Below are 22017 nucleotides of genomic sequence, written 5' to 3'. Positions count from 1 at the left end.
GGTTGTGACGATTAAGGCGGGCAGGTAAGGAAGTAAGTGCACAAACAGGCATGTGAAAAATTGATAACAGCTCTTGTGTAAACAGCTGAGGACAAGTCGTCGTTTTGCCTGCGCACCAGTTTTGTTTCTGTAAACGGACAGCTCAGGGGAAACACACAAAGAGAAACCGAGGAAGGGCGATTCTGCCTCTCTTCAAATAAGACTTCGTGCTGAGAGGCTCTTACATCAACTCACAGGAAAAGGGAGCCTTTGTTTTGAAGTTGCCTCTGGAGACGTTCATCTCCCGCGCTTTTCATTCTTATCCAAGCAGACGAGTATGCAGCAATCACGTCGGGTCAACTGTGCTTATTTTGTCTAAAATTAACCGATAGCTGAAGCAGAACTTGGACTACTTGTCCACATTCGATGCAGCCGGACGGCTCCAGTCTTAAGCCTCAGCGTGAGATTTGCACTGCTACGTACTCAACCATTCCCTTAATGCGAGCAAACTCATTGAGCTCTAGTGAGTCATGAAAAAGGGGTCAATCAGCCTCCAACTGAGTGCCCCCCCACCACCACCACCATTGCTATGGAGTGTGATTGGAAAAATCCTCTGCAAGCTTGGACAGGCCCCCCGCTTCCATCTTCCTGAAAGATAGCACCTGAAACATCAACTCTTACACAACCACACAGCATAACAGAAAACTTCCTGTGCACGGTGACACATATCCTTGGTTTTTCCTGCCCCTGCTTTGCTTCACTGATTTCATTTGCGGTTTACTTCATCTCACAGCTAGCTACAGCTAAAAGAGTCAGTACTCGCCTCTCCTCTCTTCCCTCTCTCTCACACACACCATGTCAAAACTGTCTGTGGGAGTATTTCCACATGAGCTGTCAGTAACCATTGTTTCTGGGAGTCTCTAGGACACAATTCGTACCAGGACAAGAGTCAGGGCTCATTCCTCCCCTCCTCCATTCTTTTCCTTCCTCTCCCGTCCTGAACTGCTGAGTTGGCCTGATTCAACCACCGACTCGTGGCCCACATGTTTAGAGAACGGGGGATGGTGGTTGGGAGAAGGGGGCAGTGTCTTCTCACGGTGTGTGTTTTTGTTCTGCTCATAAGATCAGATGAAGAGGAGGGCTTTTTCCTAAAACCTTTGTGGGAATTTATTGGTGTTTCGGTGCTGACTGCATCCCCGAATGGGCTCAAAAAGTAAACCATGTTTATGAGACTTCAAGTTTGGTCTTTGCAAGATTATATTAAAAGATGCACAAATGCCATTTGAGAACCTCTCACATCCTGTGTGACAAATACACAGCTGCTAAAAAAAGAAAAAAAAAGAAAGTGTTGTATCCACTACAACTTAAATACTGCTAAAGCTCCCTCTGCTAAATCATGGACAGGCCTTAGCTAAGACACCTTGATTAGAGGTTAATTGGGGTTTACTTGATGCATGTTGCAGGGGCCACTGTCAGGCTCTGGTGATTTGTGATGGCCAATCATAAAAGGCTTCAAGCACAATTGTAGCCAATCAAATCGTGACTTTGAATGTTATGGCTGAATAACAGCCAGAGTCGCAGGGGCATGACAGCTTGTCTCATTGTTATAGCCTCATGACCTATATAAGACAATGTACTGTATTTTAGCTACCTAAAAATCACACACACTCACATACCCCTTTAACAACCAGATGTGAGTAAAATATAAGTAATATATGATATAACAAAAATAAATTATACAAAAAATATCAATTATGGAATCTGTTGGGGCTAAACAACAAACAGGAGTGTTTTCCTCACCAGGGACAATCAAAAAAGTTCAAACTCAGAAATCCAGCCCCCCCCGCTTTCCACTTAAAACAAACAACGAAATGGCCTCTTAATTCATCAGTGTGGCTTGGCCACATGGGAATACAAGAAAAGTACACAACCCTAAAGAAACACTGCACTCCCTCTCAGCGGAACCAGCTCCAACCACTTTAAGCGTAGAGTGGAAAAACAAAACGAAACTACACATGTATGAAATGTGCTGTGACACAAACATGACTACAGGCTTGATCTTTACAGTGTGCATAAGACACACTGGTGACTGTGTGTGTGTTAAGTGTGTGCATGCTCTGCTAGCCTCACATTTACTGACACCACTGCTAGTGAGGTTCAGTAACCAAACACCAGAAACCTACAAAAATAATAAACAGGCACCCTACAGTCCTCCCATATGTTTGCATAGGCTTTAAAGTTTGGTGGATTTAGCGCTGTATGACTTTGGCCTCGGGGACCACACCAGGGTCATCAAATAGGGAAAATAAAGTTTCTTTGCTCCCCAGTTTGATCTGAAAGAGTGAGTCTGCATGTTTAGTGCATCTGCAAGATACCTATAAATTTTAAATCGAAGTGTTAAGTGCAATCTACTTGTTTATCACATTCATGTTAGCCATGCTACTACGGGTCACCACAGAACCGTTTCTGTAGCCAGGACACGGCTAACTTAGAGTTAGCTGAGTGGCTCTGCCCGTGGGGAGTGCGTTTCTGTGGCTGAGCTCTCGAGAAGCATAGTCAGTCCCTCCCTTTGTAATTATGGACTCCCAAAATAACTCTTTGCAGAGGCTAAACTAGGTTGATGTTGTGCTAGCTAGCAAACACTTCTCATAGCTCAAGATGTCACGAAGCCTCGAAATGCGCAGTAGCTTTAACTTTAAAGTTCAAATTTGAAATGAATCCAAAAGCTTTTCACCAGGTGGAGAAAACCGAACAAATATAAACTACACTGAAGCCAAGTCCAGGGTTTTGAGCTGATAATTGCACTGCAGACTGCCGCATACACTTAGAGCCATCTTGCACGCTTTGATGATGGGATTTCCTCAAAAAGGACACAAATCCTTTGCTCAAGCTTGCAGCTGTGTTCATAACATTCACATGTGTGAATGAGTGTGCGTTTTCCACTGCTGCACACATACACAGCAGCACACTCAGAGCATGCCTGGCCTTGTCCTTCAGCAGAGCTGTAATTAAGGAGGAACTGCAGCGAGCTGTCTCTGCACCAAACCAGCGACTCCTCCCTTGAAAACCCACTAACACCCACCCAGCGGCCATATTCCCCGCTCTCTCTAACCCCAAATCTTCACCCTCTTCCCTCACGGTTCGGTCCAAACTTTGCCTGGAAATTTTCCACTGCATTCTTGTATTTGACCACTCTCGGTCTGTCTGTGTCCTGGCTGAAGGAACTCATCATCATCCATCATTTAGGTCTGATTCATTGCTGGAGATAAGGCTGACGGATGTAACTGTTATAGAGGGACTAGTTTGACATCTTGGGGACTACAGATGTTTGCCATCCTGCTCAGAGATCAAACTCAAACCCACATATACAATCTGTCTGTATGGCACACCTGAACCTCCCTTCAACCAGGTGTAGCCATCAGGAATGGAGGGGAAAAAAGGAAACAATGTCAAGGAAGGCAAACGAGTACGTGCATGTGTAGGGACACACAAGTTAAAGCTACTTTGCCAACTGTGACAGACATGTTGACAACTGTAAACTGGTTATGAATGCTTGCCAAACACACACTTCCTTTGCTCCCAATTTGTTGGTATTAAATGTGAAATTTGCCATCACTCATCTCTGTCTGCTTAGTCAACGCCAAACAGATCATTACGTAGGGTACCGAAAGCAGCACGTTTTAGGGTACCGACTGAATTACGTTGTTATTTCTGAATACAGAGTCACACAAAAATCAATCTGTGCTAAATTTCGGTATCAGAGCCAGACCATGCATCGTCACTTCTGTAAGGTGTTGAATGAAAACAAATGCACAGGGCAACTAGCGGCAGCGGGGAGCAGAAAATAAAATAAAATGTAGTACTTTTACTCAGTCGAGTGTAGTATCATAGTGTATTTTTCCATATGCTCCCCTCCCCCCATAAAAGACCAAGATACTATCTGTTTGGATGACATGAGTCATGATTGCCTGAAAGAATTTATATAAGAGTCAAGCTGAAAGCACAAAAACAAAGCTGTAGAAATGATTCTTAAAACAGCTTCCAAACAAACACATAAACGGAGAACAGAAACCCACAAACTGTTGGGATATTCAAAGTCACACATGTGACAGGATCTCATTCCACTTCCCGGCCATAAACCAGGGGAAAGGACAGGCTCGTTTATGCTCTTTGAAGGTTCATGCCGCTGGTAGTGACTTAGGAAGTTGTTTGTTTGTCTCCGAAGGACCGGCTATGTTCATGACATCCATCACATTTCCAGAGCCCGGCTCTCTAGAGGTTTATGTGCACGCAGGATGAATTCAATTTCAGAGGCCCTGAGTTTAAAAAAACCCCCCCAAAAAACAAAAAAAACAAAAACAAAGGAGGAGTAGTCATAACAGACACTCTGTCGAGGTGTGATGGGATTTTTAAATTGAGACCAGCTGTGTATGGAGTTCATTTTCACCCATATGAAGAACTGCAAATCAGCTGTGTCCTCGAGGAAACGTGCCTGTCAGAGAGACTAAAACATCTGATCGATTTTACTTTTACTCTTCGGACAATTTGACAAAAGGAGCAATGCTGACTCCAGACTTTTCAAAGGCAAAAATAAAAATCAATTAAAATGCCCGTCGTAAGTGGCAAGCAGATGTTCGGGATGGGTGCCCTGACACAGACGCTCTCCCACAATGTCTGGAAACTTCATCGCGGGAGAGCGGGGGCGCAGTTCAAAGTGAGGTCGTAAACCAAAATGAAAACAGAGACTTAGCAAACACAAACACGAATACAGCTTTGACAAATGCAACAACCCTTGAAAGTTTCATTAAAAAAAGCAGGACTTTCCCTCCCAGGTCTTGAGAACACAGCGAAGCGCTGCGTGGTGACTGTCGATCACGTAGGAAAGTATGCATTCGACAGTAAGAAGTGCTTTTGTTACGGGTCAAGCACAAGCCCGGCCTCTGGTGCAGTCATCATAAAATGATGCACTTCCTGACTGGCTGCATGGTTAACATTGTTGTGCTGTCGCTTTAGTGCATTCTCATGAGCACGTCCATCTCTTTTTTCCTGCCAGCTGACACGATTTACAGCGTCATGCAAGCTGGTTTGCCGTGGCTCTGTTGTCCACCCCATCAGACATGGCTATTGTCGCTCTGTCCTGCTCCTGGCAGGAAGCAGGGATCTTAATCACACTTTAACTATAGCTGGCATTGTGTGAAGACACAGAAAAAGGCCACACACAGGTTTTATTGTGTCGCCCACATATACAGAAGAACTACACACGGTTTTATGGCACAGCACCCCCCCAGTAGAGGCAAGGCTTCATATTTCTGATAGTGACTGATCCATGAAACCTTTTCCCATGCTGCTGCCCTCTGAATGTCACACAGATGTGACATCAAAGTATCTGTTTAAAGCTTTCAAAAAGCACTAATAAAAAGTCTTTTTGTCCTGTACTGTTGTTGAAATTAAACCTAAAAACTTGGATTCTTTTTCTCCTTTTCCTAAAAATTGCTAATTTCTGTTGGCTCAGATTGGAAGAAGAGGATAAGAGCCAGACCACAGGATAGAGGTGGACTCAACCTGCCCGGCTGTCTCTCCTTCCTTCCCCCTTTCCTGCCTGTTTGTCTGTCTTACTGTCAGGGCGACTCCCCACTGTCTGCTGTGGTTTTCTCTCCTCTTTGCCCTTGACGACTGAGTCATGGTTAAGCGCTAACGTGAAAAGAATGAGGACTGGCTGGAGCTACCTTAAGTAAAATACTTGAACACATACCGAGATGATCAGATACTATAGTTTTGCTGCCATCCGTGCAGAAACCGCACTTTTACATCTGTTCTCAGGAAAAGAGAAAGCAAAAGAGAGGAGAATTGTAACAAAGAACAAGACAAGGGAAGAAAGAAAAAACAGATTAAATGACAGCCACTCTTTCCTCTTTAGAGCCATATGCAGTGTGTCGGGTTGTTATTTCACAGCAGCCCCTTCCACTGAACCTTCATCGCAGAGCCAGGGGCTGCGCTGTGGTGCCAAACACAAAGGGACGAGGTACTTGAGGCTCCAGCACAATAGATGATACTGAAAGTCATTCTTAATGACACGACAAATGGAGTCACAAAAGCACACTAAAGGCCGAGCAATGAGGCAGTGCCTTTGCACGACCAAAATAGATGCGCTGGAATGAGGAAAAGGATGGTTTCGGGCCATCGAGGCAGTTCACTGGAATGCGAGTTATTAATCCACCGAGCGGCATTTGAAATGCAACTGAGCACAGAAGATGAAACTGGAAAAAAAAAAAAAAAAAAAGGAAAAAAAAAAAAAAAAAGCTGCACTGGCAGGAATAAATGTTGAATTATCTACACTAATCAAAACATCTACTCTAATCTGGTGTCTTTAGGACTAAATCAGCTTAGAGAGGCGTCCTGGAAAACACAGCCAATGCCAATTACTGAGGTGACTCTCTCTCTTGCCCACATGGATCAAAGGCTGTGAACGGGGACATGTGGACAAAAGTACACACGTGCATGCACGTGTTCTCAGAAGCCCTTTGGCCATGGTGTGAGAGTGGCCAGATGTGCTGACAGGATCTCTGCAGTTGACCAAAACAGCAGCACAGAGAGGCTGTAAGGATCACTGCAAAAGGAAGGGGCTCTAAAAATGTAGAAAAGCTACTATAAAGACCCGCATGGTGGAATCTTTACAGTAACTGGTTTGGAACAAATTTATACTTTTGGGATGCAATTGAGAACCTCATTTCAGAAAATATACGCAGATGAGGCCCAACAAATAGGACCAATCACACCATACTACAGAAAGACTAGCCTTCCCAGAAGGACAATGCCTCGTGCAAACTGCAAAAACGACTCAACAAATACAAGAATGAGACCAAAGTGATGACTCGATGGCCAAACTCTACCAATCGCACCGAAATAAGCGCACTCCACAGCTCCATCATGTCCCTGGCACCACACAGGACCAGGATAATCCCAGTGCCAGACACCACAGCAGGACCCACGATGACCCGCGTCTATGCCTCGATGAGGTAGAGCCGTTTTGGCTCAGTGAGGGGGATCCCACACAAGACTAGGCAGGTGGTTTACGAGAGAAGAAAAGGCTATCAAGTGATAACTGTATTTTCTTTGTTCTTCTATTGTTGTAATCCCGTACTGCTGTACTTGTGTGAAGCACTTTGATGTGCCTTGGTCTTTTTAAATGTGCTATAGAAATAAAATTGAAACTGATGTAATGTTCGGTAATAATAAATGAGACTTGAGACAAAAACCACGATAAGAAATTCGTCTCCATGGTAATATTTAAGGATTTATGCCGTCACCACGAAGGCATAAACCCTTAAAAGTTTAACCACCTTTTAGCACATCGACATTTTTTCCCTTTTTAAATTCTACCTAATATCTTCTCTTTGATAAGTGTTTCTGTAATTTAACAACAGAAATGTAATCATTTTCTATCACATTACCATGAAAAACTGAGACAGGGTAAGTGAGGAGGGGATGTGTATGCAGGTTGCTGAGTGTGGTTTTAGTGTGAGCAGAGCTCCTGCTCTTTGTCACAGTGACTCCAGAGTGGGAAAGGTCAGGGCTGGTTTGGTTAAGGTCAAACCTGTGGGCCTCACCCATATCACCAACATCCCCATGATTCCCACACTCAGGCTTACTTTGGCTGCAAGTATATTTGGAGGCAATAACAAAATCATCCCTGACTTTACTAGGGGGGGAATCCCTTCAGTCTTGTTTGGAAAGATCATTTCCTTCTAACTAACTCACCCTGGACCTTCCATCACATGTTTTCCACTGCTTGGCTGGCCTGGTTGCCGATGTGATGGTCCTCAATATCATTTAGCCACTCCTCCAAAGAGGATCATCCTGGTGGAGAAAGTTAATTTGCCAACACCCTGCGCTCACCCAAACCATCGCGACAGGTGGACTCGAATGTAGTCTGTTTGTTCTGCAGACTGAAAAAGCAGCCGAATAGCTCTACCCAGTTGTTCATCAAGTACTTCACAATTAAAATATCTGCAGAACATGTGTGCCTCTTTTATGTGTGCAACCCCATCTGCCTCAAATAGAAGTTAAATTAGCAGCAAACACTGCATGGTGTGTGCACCAGATACCACAAAACACATTGTTGTGACAAAGACTCCTCCTTTGATTCATCTGTGATTAATTTCAAAAGTCTTCGTCTGGGATGAAAGAAAGTCGATTTTTAACCTCCCATATGTTCCTCCCCCCTCACAATTTGATGTCAACAGTTTGCAATGAACAGAAGCACCTCATTAAAGTGATTCTTATGCTAAAACAATTAATAACCCTTCCACTCAAGCAATTTCAGCAGGCAGCATTAGTTCTTCCTGTTGTACTCCCTTTAAACTGTGTAACTTTACTGTATGACAGCTCTGTAGTTGTGTTAGGAGAAAAAAGTAAATAAAAGGTCATCTGTGGGAAATCTGCAAAGTGGAGACTTTCAGAAATATAAATTTTTTTATTTTCTTTGATCTCCAAGCAACTGTGCAGTCCAAGCTGTTGTGTAACAGCCTCGGTCTGGATGTCTGCACAGCTCAGCTGTAACTGGCACAGCTGCTGATACAGGCCACCGCTTTTTCTTTTTCTATTTGTGCTGTGGTGCCACATCTTTCTTTAGTTTGGCCAATGGTGGTATCTGATCGTAGTTTTCACAGGTGGGGAGAGCAGCTGGGTTGCCGGAGCTGTAAACCCCCAGCGCTCAGCAGGCTCAGACACAACCTTGGCTCACCTCGATAGATCTATTTATTTAAACTTTCAGCCCTTTGCCAAAAAGGGGTCTCTTGTCACTGTTGAAAGTTTAGTCTGTGTGCAGGTCACAGGCATCGTCTACAAAACCAACTGCAGTCCCCCCCCGCCACCCCCCTCCTCAAAAACCAGCCCTTTAAAAACAGGAATGTGCTTTGCTTGGATAGACGCAGACTGTGTCTGCCATGGTGTAAGTGCAGGTACAGTTTCAATATAATTCAACATGCATGTCCTGGTTTGAACCCTACTTGTACTCCAGTGTACACAAATCATTAAAGACCCTCATCACGATTAGTAGAGTCATTACTGTAGTGTGGAAAATTAGTAGCTGTGCACCACTACCTGCAAGACGGCGCTGAAGTCTGCCAGCTCTCAAAGCTTTTCAGCACATTAAAAGCCTTCATGTGCAGTTCCTGTTATACTCCAGAGACTGCTTGGATAGAATCTGTCCAATGTTGTGTCGACCAACAGGGGTCAGTTAATATTTCTGTTAATTTATGGGGAACTTATTACACTCATTTTCAACTCCACATTTTACATTCTTAGACTCTGTTAGAGTAATTTTGTGTGATTCATGGCGCACTGCTCTTCGGCGCAGCCCAGGCTGTTTTAGCTCCTTCGTCTTCTTTTAGAGCAGTGGTGTCAAACTTGAGGCCCAGGGGCCAGAATTGGCCCAACAAAGACCCCAAAGCTTTGGAAAATGTGAAGAAGGGCATAACTTTTGAACGATTAGCTGCATTTTCAGGAGTTTTACATCATTTCCTACTGATAAGGACTTCTCACGTTGCCTTTCATACTATATCAACATGACCAAATAATAAACCGTTAAAAGACAGAAAAGTTCCAGTTTTATTTTCCCCGCCATCTACTAAAGATTTCTTAAAAAATAAAAGGTCATTTTCTGCTAATTAACAAAAATTGCCCAATCTGGGCAAAGAGTTGTGCTTCTAGATTTCTTTCATTTACTACCAGCAACAGATCGTTACAACACACTGTTGTAAAAGCAGTTCTTTTCTTATATCAAGATGTGTCTGGGATTAAATGTGCAGTTAAACTTCTAAACAGTGACAGAACAGGGAGGTTTCACTGGCTCACTTAAGAATAAAGTGGGCTGTATGTGGCCCACAATGTAAAACGAGTTTGGCTGACCACAAATGGAAGACTGAAGGAAGACGGAGCTGTGTGCTGAGATGATCATAGCAGGATGATCTCCTTTCTTCTGCATCATACACATTCAAGGATTTAATAAAAACAAAAAACAAAAAACAAAACAAAAAACTGCCTGAAAGCATTCGGAGAAGTCTAAAGCCTGAGCTTGGGGACTATATGCTGACATTATTTGAAACTTTTGCTGTATTGTAACCATACATCTAATGACAAAGAATAGTGTAAAGCATATGAATAGATCCACTTTAATAGAAGAAAAATAAATAAATAGAAGCTGGTGAAATGCTGACATCAGTGTAGGCAGTGTTCCCCTCTTAGGCGTATCTGTATCTTAATTTGCATTGTTTTGAGACAGAATATGAATGGGCAGTTAGTACTTCTGCAGTTTCCCTAGATAAGCGCACCATAAACATCTGACAATACGTCAGACGTGCTGGAACACTGTAGGAGTTACTGACGTATTAAACTGGAAAGCAAAAGCTGAGAAAACAAGAGGGTACAGGAGTCACTGTATGTATTATCCCCAAAATGAGATCCCAATTTAGAGTCATTAGTTGGCAACACAACAAGCTGCTCACACACTGGAGAGAAGCAGAAGAACTCGGCATACAGAACTCTTCCAACTCATATCTTCTCATGTGTCCTATTACACCCCCCACCCCCCAATCACTTGTGTGCCTCTATTCTTTGCGCATGGCAAGTATTTAAGAGTCTAGCCCGCCCGACAACGACAGCAATCGAAATCACCTTCTGTAAACTCAAAAGCGGACATCAAAGATCTCTCAGTTCACTCCACAATCTTAACAATTATCTTCTCTTTGCTATGATTAAATACAAGCACCCTGTAATGAGAGGCTACTTAGACAAAAACCACAAAGTGTAACCCTGTACTCTGCAGGTGAAGTTTACCACTAAAAAAAAATGCTGCCATCAGCACCTACGGGCAGTAACTGGTACCATCAGCATCACCGTCACTGCACCACCACAAAACTGTGGCACGTGCTGAAGCAGTTTTACCAACAATGGAAATGTAAGCCTGGCAGGGGAGTATCAGGTAGATGAAAGAGACATGGGCACATTCAAAATACCCATTGTTAAATGGAGCAACACTGAAAAGGTAAGTGCGCACACACAAACCCAGACAGATGACCAGTCAAGTGGTGGAAGGGAGCGTCTGTCTGAGCAATGAAGTACAAAGATTTTGAGTTATTAATCATAAGCCCTTTAGACCAAAACACAACATTGGTATGTCAGGGCACGATTTTATGTTTTTTCCCCTCCCTAAAGCTTTTAAAGTTTTCCATTATAAACTGCATCTATGAAACAACTACACATGTCATCCAGTGCTGTAACTTTTTAAATTCTATAATTAAGATTTTATTTTCATGTCTAGATTAATATGAAAGGCACGGCTGGTTGAGGTTAAACACAATCCCCCTGCTGTGACTGGATAGTGAGTCACACTGTTTTAATGTGTGTGTGAAGCCTTTCATCTGAGCAGACAGAGAAGTAATGTGGCGACACCACTGATGACCCGCACTAACAGGCTGGTACTGACTGATACAGTCCACACACACTTTCCCATGCCACTACACTGGTTACAGGGGCATCTTCTCTCAGGCGTAAGGTACTCACGCTGTCAAACACACACAACTCTTTGTCCAGCACTTAACAATAGACTATACAAAGACCAGTGTTACAATTTCATTTGTGAAAAGTCGAGTGACGTAAATTTCAACATCAGACACTGAATGCGGCGAAGGCTCTGTGCACAGGTAGAGGTATGTTCTAGTCTGGTCTGAGCACCACTGCACTTCTTCATAGGGGACTCAAGACAGTTTGGAAAGTAGAACAACTACATGGTCATGACATCCACATCGTCAAGAGAATCCCAGCGACGGGGCCCATTTATACTTTCCATTCTCCTGCGTGTGAACAGCAATGGATGATAAAAGTGACATCATACCCGTTGGCACGAGTTGCACTTTGCTGTTTTTTCGCCCAGTTGTGCATCTCTTAATTTTTCTAACAGCTGAGCTTAAGCCAAGACTGTCAGCACGTCCACCTGTGGAGGTATTTCTATGACACAGGGACTCCCAGATTCCCCATGGAGGGAGATGTCTGCAACTTTCAGACAAAAGCGCCTTAAAAGCAAGTATAAATGGATGCGGCGTCATCACTGGTATCCAAAGCAACCACTGCAGCGAGCATAAATGAGCCATTAGGATGCTGCGACTGTTTCAACATCAGTCACAACAATGCAAATTCCTCTAAACCACGTCAGCAGTTCACCACCACAATAGCACTAAATACGCCCCTTCCCACAATAAGAGCAGCCAAATCTCTCTATCAGCAAAGACTCCTCTGTCCTTCTGGTGTTTGAGGGAATTTCCCCTTTGTATTAAATGCTCTGGAAGATGCCAGCAAGGGGGAATATTCATGAGAATTAAATGCATCACCAGAGGAATATAGACACTTAGATAAGCAGCAGGACAGTGAGAAGTAATGCATGACGTGTCAGCTAAACCACAAGGACCCAAATTATGGCTTTCAGGTGTTACACTTATGCGACCTGACTGGTCGAATGAGCCTTTATTTTTAAGTCAAACATTACTGCAGGATGACTTATGAGCCAACTTACAGTTAGTTGGTTTTGGTCTGGCCATTTGATCTCTCGAGACGGTGACTCACACTCTGATTGGGTCTCTCAAATATCTCAACCTGGTTTCTTGCTGGAAATCGGTGGATATCTTTTTGTTTTTTGAACCACTGGTTGACAATTAAAACAATACCTTGGAGTGAACCCGTTCATTACACAACCGAGCGAGGGACATTCCAAGGAGGATTGTGGGTATGAATAGACGTGAATGGTGATAGATTCATTTGTATGCTCGATGGCTGGCTGGCAGCAGTCGAGACCCTCTCCAGAGTTGGGATCAGTGAGAGAGCAAGAGAGACTAGGAGTTGGTTCCCATTCAGAGTGCCGTGGTGTTGTGTTTGAACAAATACACCAGCACATGCACACACACAAACGGAGAGAGCCCGGTAAGGAGTCTCTCTTTTCATGCAGATCTTTTGTCTCTCAGTAATGTCTGGTATGCCGGGATACAGGCCTTTGCTCAATGACCTGATTTCTATGGGACTGCCGAGACACTGGTCTGTGTGCGTGTGTGTGCGTGAGTGTGTTTTCATATGCCTGCGAGGGCTTCCTCTGGATCAGGCACAGGACTTACCAAGGCAGACAGAGGCAGACTGAAACTTATCCAGCCAATAAGAGAGCCGGAAACACAAAAGCACATATACAGACACACACAGAAGGCCCGGCATGAAGTAAACAAAAAGCCCTCATAATTGGACCAGGAAATATTCAGTGGGGAAACTTGATTCTAGTCAGCACCATAATTGCAGCCCAAGACACAGTTAATGCAACAGTTGATTGTTTGGTAGGTTTACCAGTTGGAGGACATTTAAAAAGAAATATTTAAACTAGTATTAAAGACGTAATCTGCGGGGTATAAAGAGGCGAAGGAAATCACACAGTGTGGATCAGCTTACCTTGTCTCTGTATGAAGATCCTGAGGAGCGGGTGAGCGGTTGAGACCGCCTTGACGAAGTTGTCGTCGTTGTTGATCGGGAGCAGGTCGCCGTGAACGTCGGCGTAACCAATCATCACTTCCATGTTGGCGATGCGGTGGATATGCAGGATGAGTTTGTAGAACTCCTCAAACTTGCCGGGCTTGACCCGATCCACCGAGAACCGGCGAAACTCTGCCCCATACTGAGAAGAGAGGGGAAAAAAAAAAAAGCAATAATCAAAAGAGGAGCTGTGAGAGGGACAACCAAACAGGACGAGGAAACTGGGATTCTGACTTTTCCCACATAAAAGTCACAGGGTGGAAGTTCACCGAGCATGTGGTTGTGACCTTATGTAACATAAAGCACCCAGAAAGGAAGGCTTTTTCCTGAAGCAGTAAACAAACTGAATCAGCTGTGATTCTCTGCAACGCTACTTTAAATACCGCAAGAGCAGCGTAACTTTCCAAACAACTGGATTACACAACATGAAACCTTCAGGAAATACAGAACAAAAACACTTTCAGTGGAGTTAGCTGACGACTGATATCTCTGTAACTGTGCTAAAGCTACAACTAAAAAATGCTTACATCAGCAGTATGAAGGTGTGAAAATCCCTCTACCGTCACCTGTAAATCTCAGTCCGTGTCTTGTTTATATAAGGTGTAGAAAAAGCTAATTAAACTCGCCCTGTTCCCCTTTTCTCTGGGTTTTATGCTAAGCTAAGGTGTCTGCAGCTTTGTACTGAACTGACAAATCTCAAAGTTTTATTATCAAACTTCTGGCAAGGAAATGAATGAGTGCATTTCCCAGAATGTATAAACAAACCAGTGATTAATAACTCAGATACTTAAACTTCTTAATCATGAGAATAAGGTTACTTTCAGATTCTCCCTTATTAACCAGAGGTCACCATAGCAGGCAGCTGTGCAACCTTGATTTATCTTTTTAATATCAGAGGCCTCTCCTTGTAAATAGTAGATTAACTGGTTCCTATCTTTTCTATGCTTTTTCTACCGAAGTGCTTTCTAACTAACACAAGTGCCTTGAGGCAATGTATAAATAACACCAAATTGAATTAACACACATTTACACTCCACTGCATGCGTTGGGGTTCGGTATCTTGCCCAATGATATTTTGTGATGATTGAACCCTCACAGCGATGATTCATTGGTCGGTGAATTACTCTTTGAAAGAGACATTTTCTCAGCAAACTGTAGATATCAAAACTTAACAACTGTTTTCTTCCAAGATCCAATGTTGATGGGCTTATTTTAACTTTTTTCATTGGTGCAGATGCTTTTAAACTGTTGTCATTTGTGTTGCCTTTTGTAATTGATTTCACTCTTTAGGCTTAAACAACTACACTTGAAGGATAATGCCCTAGAAATGACTCCTAAGATCTCTGAATAAAGCAATATCCATTCTGTGTCTCTAAATTTGCAGTACTTTGAGCACATTACAACATGAAGACTCCAGATGATCTCAAAGGACTCAGATGATGTAGCCAACAGCAAAATAAATGCAAAAGCTGCAAACTTCTAACCCTCAGTGGTCGCCATCTTGCATACATAGTGGATTGGAAGAGAAGAACCAATTTTTGTCACTAGGAGAAAGTTCCAGGGGAAAGATGCACTCCTCAGTAGGAATTATGCATAATTCCCAAAACAAACCAGGAAAAAAGGAGAAAAGTCAGCACCAGACTTCACACTGAATTTGGATGAAATGAATTGGATTAAAAAATAAATAAATCACCAAACAGCAATATTGGTATAAAAAATCCAGCCCATTTTTTGGGCTCTGAAACCATTCACCTTATTTGTACTGTTTTAATGAATATTCTGTGCCTTGTATATAAAACTAAACTACACTCCAGAGAGTCAACATTCACAGAGAGAGTTCTAGATACTTACCCTAAAACATTTGCAGCACCTAGCTCAAGTAGCTTTTTAGATTTGAAAAAAGAAAAAAGTAAACCCACCTCAACTTCATCCATCAAAATACTTGGAGAAAAAAAAAGAAGAAAGAAACTAACAACATTAGGGTCATGAAATTTTGCACAATTCCTATAAGAGGTCTTTCTTTTCCCTGGAATATTTTCAGCCACATCTGAGATGGTCAGCTGTGAAGCATCTGAAGGGCCAACATGGAAGGACCCACAAGTGCATTTGCAGCCTCTCACTTCATGCGTGTCACAATTCTGAGAACTGAGACATCATCTCAGTCTTTATACAAAGCTAGGCTGACATTTACTAGATGGCCTTCATATACCGAGCACACCAGTCTTCTACTTTACTTATCTGCAAGAAGCTGAATGAGCACATTCCCTAAAACACAGGCCCAGTTCCTTTACATCTGTGCCTGCTGTTGGGATCTTCCTACACTGGCTAAAATTATAACCGGATAAGATGCATCAGGGTCTGGGTGGTTCTCCATCTCAGCTAAATCATTTCCTGGGGGAAACGCTGTAGCTTTACGTGCTACTCTGCACATCAAGATCGTATCACCGAGAAAACAAATTTTGGTCGCGCACTGCCTGAAAACACCAGGAAATGGAAAGCAGGTCGCTATACAATAGCAGAATTCAGGTAGATATGCATGACAGTAGCAGGCAGCCACTCCTCCCACCCACTATTTATACACAAAAGCACAGACTTGAACAACTGGGCTTCAGCTTTTCCTGGGTAGGCCACTGTATCGCCAACGAGAGCGTGCCTGAGGGTCACGACAAGGTCATCATGTGACTGAGACAAGCACACAAAGGCACGACTGAGGCGCAGAAGCACGGCACAATAATCTACAACAACAGACAGCAGCAGTGGCAGCACCGGGGTCTGAATCAGAGTAGTAATTTGTAGACTAAGGCGCTGTTTGTTACTGTAATCATCAGCTCACAGCTGAGGGAAGCTGACAGCAGAGGAGAAGAGTGGGGAGATGATCATGGAGCAGGAGGAGGAGGGAGAAGAGGAAAACTGCTGACATAGCAGAGCAGCAGCATACTGACTGGAAAGAAGAAGAAGAGCTGGGGGGGATACATTAACCAGCTCTGTAATTAGAAGATGACACATAAATTTAAGAGGCGGCGTGTGAGGAGACTTAGGGGGATACCGGGTGTAATTTGCTGCCAGGCTGACTCAAGACAGCAGGCAAGGCAAATGTGTGAGGCTGCATTTTGAAAACCTGCCACCCACCTTCAGCTCATAAACCTCAGCCTGCATTACAATGACACAACAAGCAGACAAGCAGGTTCGTCAGAGTGAAGTAGGTGCTGTTAGCATCGAGGAAAGTGAATCCGAGGCGCGCATATACTATAGTCAACTCTAAAAGACATCATATGCTACGCTCCACATCATAATTATACTTGTGCGTATCACTATCCTCTGAATGCGACTGCTCTCTTAGTGCAGCACGTGATCAGTCTGAAAAAAGAAATCTGTTTGAACCAGCAGAACCCGGCCCTCAGGTATGAGCAAGTCTGAACACGGCGCGATTAATCACGGGCCTCAGTGCTAAACCTCGACTCTTAGAGCACACCACTACAAACATGACATCACTTGCCCCGCTGGCCTACTGCTGCAGAGTGACGTCCGACAGGCTGAAACATGTCTGGAGCCTTTTAACTGACACACTGAAGAAAATGGAAGATAACCGACTTCTTGTCTCTGGCCAACGTTGGCTTTTTCCTTACCTAATATTCTGTAAGTCGGGGTAACTCACCTCAGAAACCACCTACAGGCTCCCAGGATTTTAAAAGACGAATAAGTAAAACTATATAATAAAGGAGAACCACAGGACCCCACTCCACTCACCCCCCTACATCTCCTAAAACACTCTGATAAGAGCTTGATGTGAGTGAAACCAGCAGCTCCTGGCTGCGGCCTCAGTGACAGGCAGCCAGACACCTCCAGTGTTAGCCCTGATAAGCTTATCACAGAAACAGATTCCTCTCAAAGGAAAAAAAACAAAACAAAACAAAACAACCCCCAAAACCCCCCAAAAAACATGAACCAGTAAGAACCAGTCACACAACAGCAATCAATCACATATGTAACACTCCTGACACACTATTGACACTTCTGGAAATCTGAATGTACCTCAGCATTTCTGCAGCGTCTTCATAACAGACATTTTTCTCTCTAGAGCGTTATTTGCAGGGGTGCACATAAGTGGTCCGCAGGTGCGCATTCGCTGTCAAAATAAAAGACGCACACCAGATAAGAAGTTGCAACGCGCGTTTGCACACATAAGATTTTCTGGAGGAGGACAGACATTTGTTTAGAACTCCTAAAGATGTCGAAGAAGCAAGCTCCTTTAAGCAATTACTTTGGTGTTCCTCCACCTCCAAAGAAATGTCAGAAGTCCGAACCGCAAAAGAAGCGCGTATTCTCTGAAAAGTGGTTGCAGGAGGTGAGCTGGCTTCAAACAAATGATGAACGCACAGAGATGTGGTGCAGAATATGCTGTGAAAATCCCACTCTAGTGGACAAAAACAGTGCCTTTTATATGTACGCAAACGGGCGTTGCAACTTCTTATCTGGTGCGCGTCTTTTATTTTGACAGCAAATGCGCACATGCGGACCACTTATGTGCACCCCTGGTTATTTGGCATACGATTATTAAAAAGGGAGTGCACCTAAAGGCCATGTTTGCTTCTGCTTAACAAATTATTTAGACATTTTTTTTGGTTTAAAGAAAGTAATCACATAACAAAAATGCCTGCTCAAATGTTCAACTGCACCCAAAGACACTCAAAAGCTACTTTTGGGGGCTTCCTTAATCACAAAAAGGTCACCGCAGCGACCAGTTGCATGCGTTTGACTTGGGAGATTTTTTTTTCCCCCCTGTTGCAACCAAAGAAGCGATTTGCGTCTCCGTCTGCAATTGAACCGGCATCTTTCTCCTATCAGAGGTAGTTTCGAGTCATACAAAAACTCCACGTACTGAGAGAGAACTCCATGTTTAATAAAGCGGCTGTAGGAACCAACAGTAACTATTACAACTTTACAGTAACAAGTTTACACAACTATATAAAAACAAAACAAATGTGAATACGAGGATGATTCGAGTCTGTAAATAAGTCGTTTGGCTTTGGATATTTCTTGTTTCTTTATTGTTATGGAAACATATCTGTATCTAATGAGAAGGCAGGAAGCCTGTATAAATTTTAGTGTGTATTTTTTTTGTTTTGTTCGCGTTTACATGAGAAGGTAAGTCTTGTTGAGTGTTACACAATTTATGAGTCCCAAACCTCGTCAATGGGTCTTGTCTATGTTTTATAACTTTTATTTCATTTCATATTCTGTGTATTACTTAAAAATTTAACTACTTTTACTCATTAAAGTAAAGTATTAGGCTACATTTACAGCACGCTTTTGGTGCCAGTGTTGGCAGTCTGGAAAATCTCATTCTACAGGAAAGAAAAAGCAAGATAACTTTATCTTATTGGATAAAACAAACACTGACAAAGTTTAACTTTGAGGACATAATCTGCAGTTTGAAAATGATGATAGATTGCATTACATATTACTGCAACACTCAGAACATTGCAAAATGTTTAAAACTGCAATAATATTGTAATGCGACCAAAGTATTGTGAGGATATCGTATCTTTATTTACTACTAAATGATGAACTGAATTACGTGTAGCTGATCCTGCTCCTCTGTGCCTTCAGAGGCCCAGACTGTGGCAGAGCTATGTAACAGATAAGATTTCCCTTTACAGGTATTCAAATGTCCTCAACTGTCAGTGTGCTTTAAAAGACCCACAACAGTCACTTTCTCTCCAAATCATCAGCTTTCTTTCATCAACACGCTTAATTTCTTCACTGAGGGAGATGAGGGAACACGAGGGAACATGAGGGAAGGGTGTTAGAGCTCCCAACACACCCCAAACGGATCAAAACAAAACAAAGCCTGACGAAGTAGAACAAAATGTGAAACTGCTTAAAGTGACGTGACGGAGAGGGATGAGTCACATCTGATCCAAAAATGGAAACGTGTGACGTCGTGGCATGACGATGTGCTGTGGTGACGCCGTGGACCTGTCTGTTCTAGCCACAGAGCTCCTGGCGTGCCAGTCCCACCCACAAACAATCTGCGGCAGCCACGGAGTGACCACTCCTGTCTCTGTGGAACAAACCCTGCAGCAAAAAAAGGCAAAACAACAAAAAGAACAAAAAACCCACCTACACACAGACACAAACACTACTCCCCTTTTTTGGCCGTTTCTGTGTAAGTACATGCTCACCCACCTGTCACCATCAGAGCATCTGTGCTCCATCTGTCCATCACCCCACTGAAACTGGGCGGCCAAAAGGTGGAAACAACTCAGGAGTGAATGAGTCACCTTTTGCACCACTTGCCCATCTCTCCCTTTAACCCTCAGGTGTGAACACATGCGAATACTCACAAATAAATAAATCAGAAACACTGGATTAGAATGCAGGTCACCAGCAATCATTGTGGAGTTCACAAGTGATGAGTGTCAGCTGGTAGTTCTTCACAGAGCCCACACAAACTGTCACTTGTGTATTAAAAAAACAAAACAAAAATAAAACTCTTCCTCTACAGTATAAACTTAAATAAGAACCGCATAGCTCATGTGGATGTATTGTGTACGTGTTGAGATGAAAAGCTTCATAAATCAGGGCACTCCATTGAGACATAACACTTGAAATCTTGGCAATCCACTTGATGTTTGTGTGTCCATTAGTCTGTCAGCGTTTAAAAAAAATGATCCAAAACAAAGAGCTAGGCTGATACTGTGTAGCAAGACAAAAACTCAGCGCAACTAATGCAACGTCTGATTTTAACAGGTGGAAACTTTGTTGCTGTAGGAAATCTGGAGAACTAGGTGCTTCAAAAACAACCCCATTACCCACCTACCCAGCCCCCCTCCATCAACCACCCACAGCAGCATCGGGATAGAAAGAGTCAAATCAGCACAATCTGGATCGGAAGTAAGAAGCAAACAATCACTGCAAATGAGAGAAACATCCAGAACCTGTAACTTTCCCCGCACAACTCACGGGGAAAAAAAGCGGAAATAGTTATGTGGCGTAGGCTGCACACCGTCCGACCAACTCCGGCTCCGTGACGGGACAGCCATGTGAACATTTATCATTATTATTAATATTTTAATCCCCCCGAATCCTATCCACCAACGCCACCACCAAGCAGGGCTTTCAAGTTTCCACTCACCTTGCTTTTCACTTCCACAGCGTTGCAGTTAGGATTTCGCAGAGGTTGCGACTTATTAAAGCTCCGATTCATTTTTTTCCCGTTTGAAGGAAAAAAAAAAAAGAAAAAAAAAGTTCAGCCGCCTTTGCCCACAGAGAGAGGGGCTCTGGTCCCGGGCTTTCTGCTCTAAAAAATTCTCCCTGTTCGCTTCTTCCACAGAACTTCGTGTTTCTTTCACCTCCCCGACTTCTTTTTTCTTTTCTCAGTGCGCTCCGACAGACATGAGGGAGGACTTCACGAGAGAGCAGGAGGTGTGCGACTCGCCGCGTTGACTTGAGGAGTGTGAGTTAAGTTTTGAAAATGACATCAGCCCTCTTAAAAAAAACGGGATTCTGGGATGCATTCACGTACCGCACGAAATCCCCAACTCCCTCAGGCGGGATCTCTTTGTATCCTTACTGTAGTCAGTAAAGGCTGAGTAAATAACAGCTACTACTGATGATGGATTAAGGTTTAAGAATGTATGCTATCGCAAAACAAACAAACAAAACACACACAAATATTTATAACAATGACAACTTGATATGTATTATGTGCTGTTAATAAAATTATCATATTAAATCAGCCGTGTTTAGTTGTCTTTTGATGCATATGAAGCAAAAATGAAGCAAAAATAATTAAACTAAAATATATATATTTTTTTAAATCTCAAAAGTAGGCAGACTTCCTCTAACCCCGCCCTGTCCAATTTATAGCCTAATATATTCAGAGTAAAAAAAAAAAGAGTGGTCTTTCCGGTTAGTTCGTGTATTTCCAGGATCTGTGAAGGCAGCACTGCGCACGCTGGACCTCCGAGACACCAGAGGACGCGATTTTCTAAGCATTTTTAAAAAAGGTCTGTAGTTAAATGATTGAATTCATTGATCCCAACAAGGTGGTGTAAGCCTACAAACCCTGTGGTGTGGAACATATATCTTTTAATATAAAAAAATCCCCCAACAACAACATAAATTGGGTTTAAGAGTTCAGTTTACAATCATTACCTCTGTAAGTGAAGGTGAAGCGTGAGCCACTGGGAACTCAAACACATAAAAACACCATAGTGTGAAGAAAACAGCCACATATCTTTATATTTAACCATCTGCTGTAGCCTGCTCAACTTTTCAGATACATAACAGGTGAAGATTTACTTGTATTTTTACATTGTCTTCATAATATGGAGTTAAATGTGGCCTATGATACCATTAAGTCTTATTTTTGTGATCTTTTACAGACCATAAAACCATCTTTTTATCCAGGTTACACAGGATTTGTAACAAGACCTGCCACCCAACTTGGGTGGCCAAGAGGAAGCTATT

The 22017-nt window shown here is 43.0% G+C and overlaps 1 protein-coding gene across 1 annotated transcript in view; it reads right to left on the bottom strand.

The window, feature by feature from the left end:
• The window catches only part of pard6gb (par-6 family cell polarity regulator gamma b), a 38041-nt gene extending 17017 nt beyond the window's left edge, over positions 1–21024 (bottom strand). Inside the window, exons 1-2 of the mRNA XM_031742398.2 lie at positions 20681–21024; positions 13462–13684 (exon numbers count right to left, since the gene is read on the bottom strand). Coding sequence (XP_031598258.1) covers positions 13462–13684; positions 20681–20752 — 295 coding nt within the window. The 5' untranslated portion in view covers positions 20753–21024. The remainder of the gene's footprint in view (positions 1–13461; positions 13685–20680) is intronic.
• Between the last annotated feature and the right edge of the window lie 993 nt (positions 21025–22017).

The sequence above is a fragment of the Oreochromis aureus genome, linkage group 22 (assembly GCF_013358895.1).
Source record: "Oreochromis aureus strain Israel breed Guangdong linkage group 22, ZZ_aureus, whole genome shotgun sequence".
Taxonomy (NCBI): domain Eukaryota; kingdom Metazoa; phylum Chordata; class Actinopteri; order Cichliformes; family Cichlidae; genus Oreochromis; species Oreochromis aureus.
The sequence above is the reverse complement of the archived record's forward strand: the minus strand, read 5'-3'. Positions and strand labels throughout refer to the sequence as shown.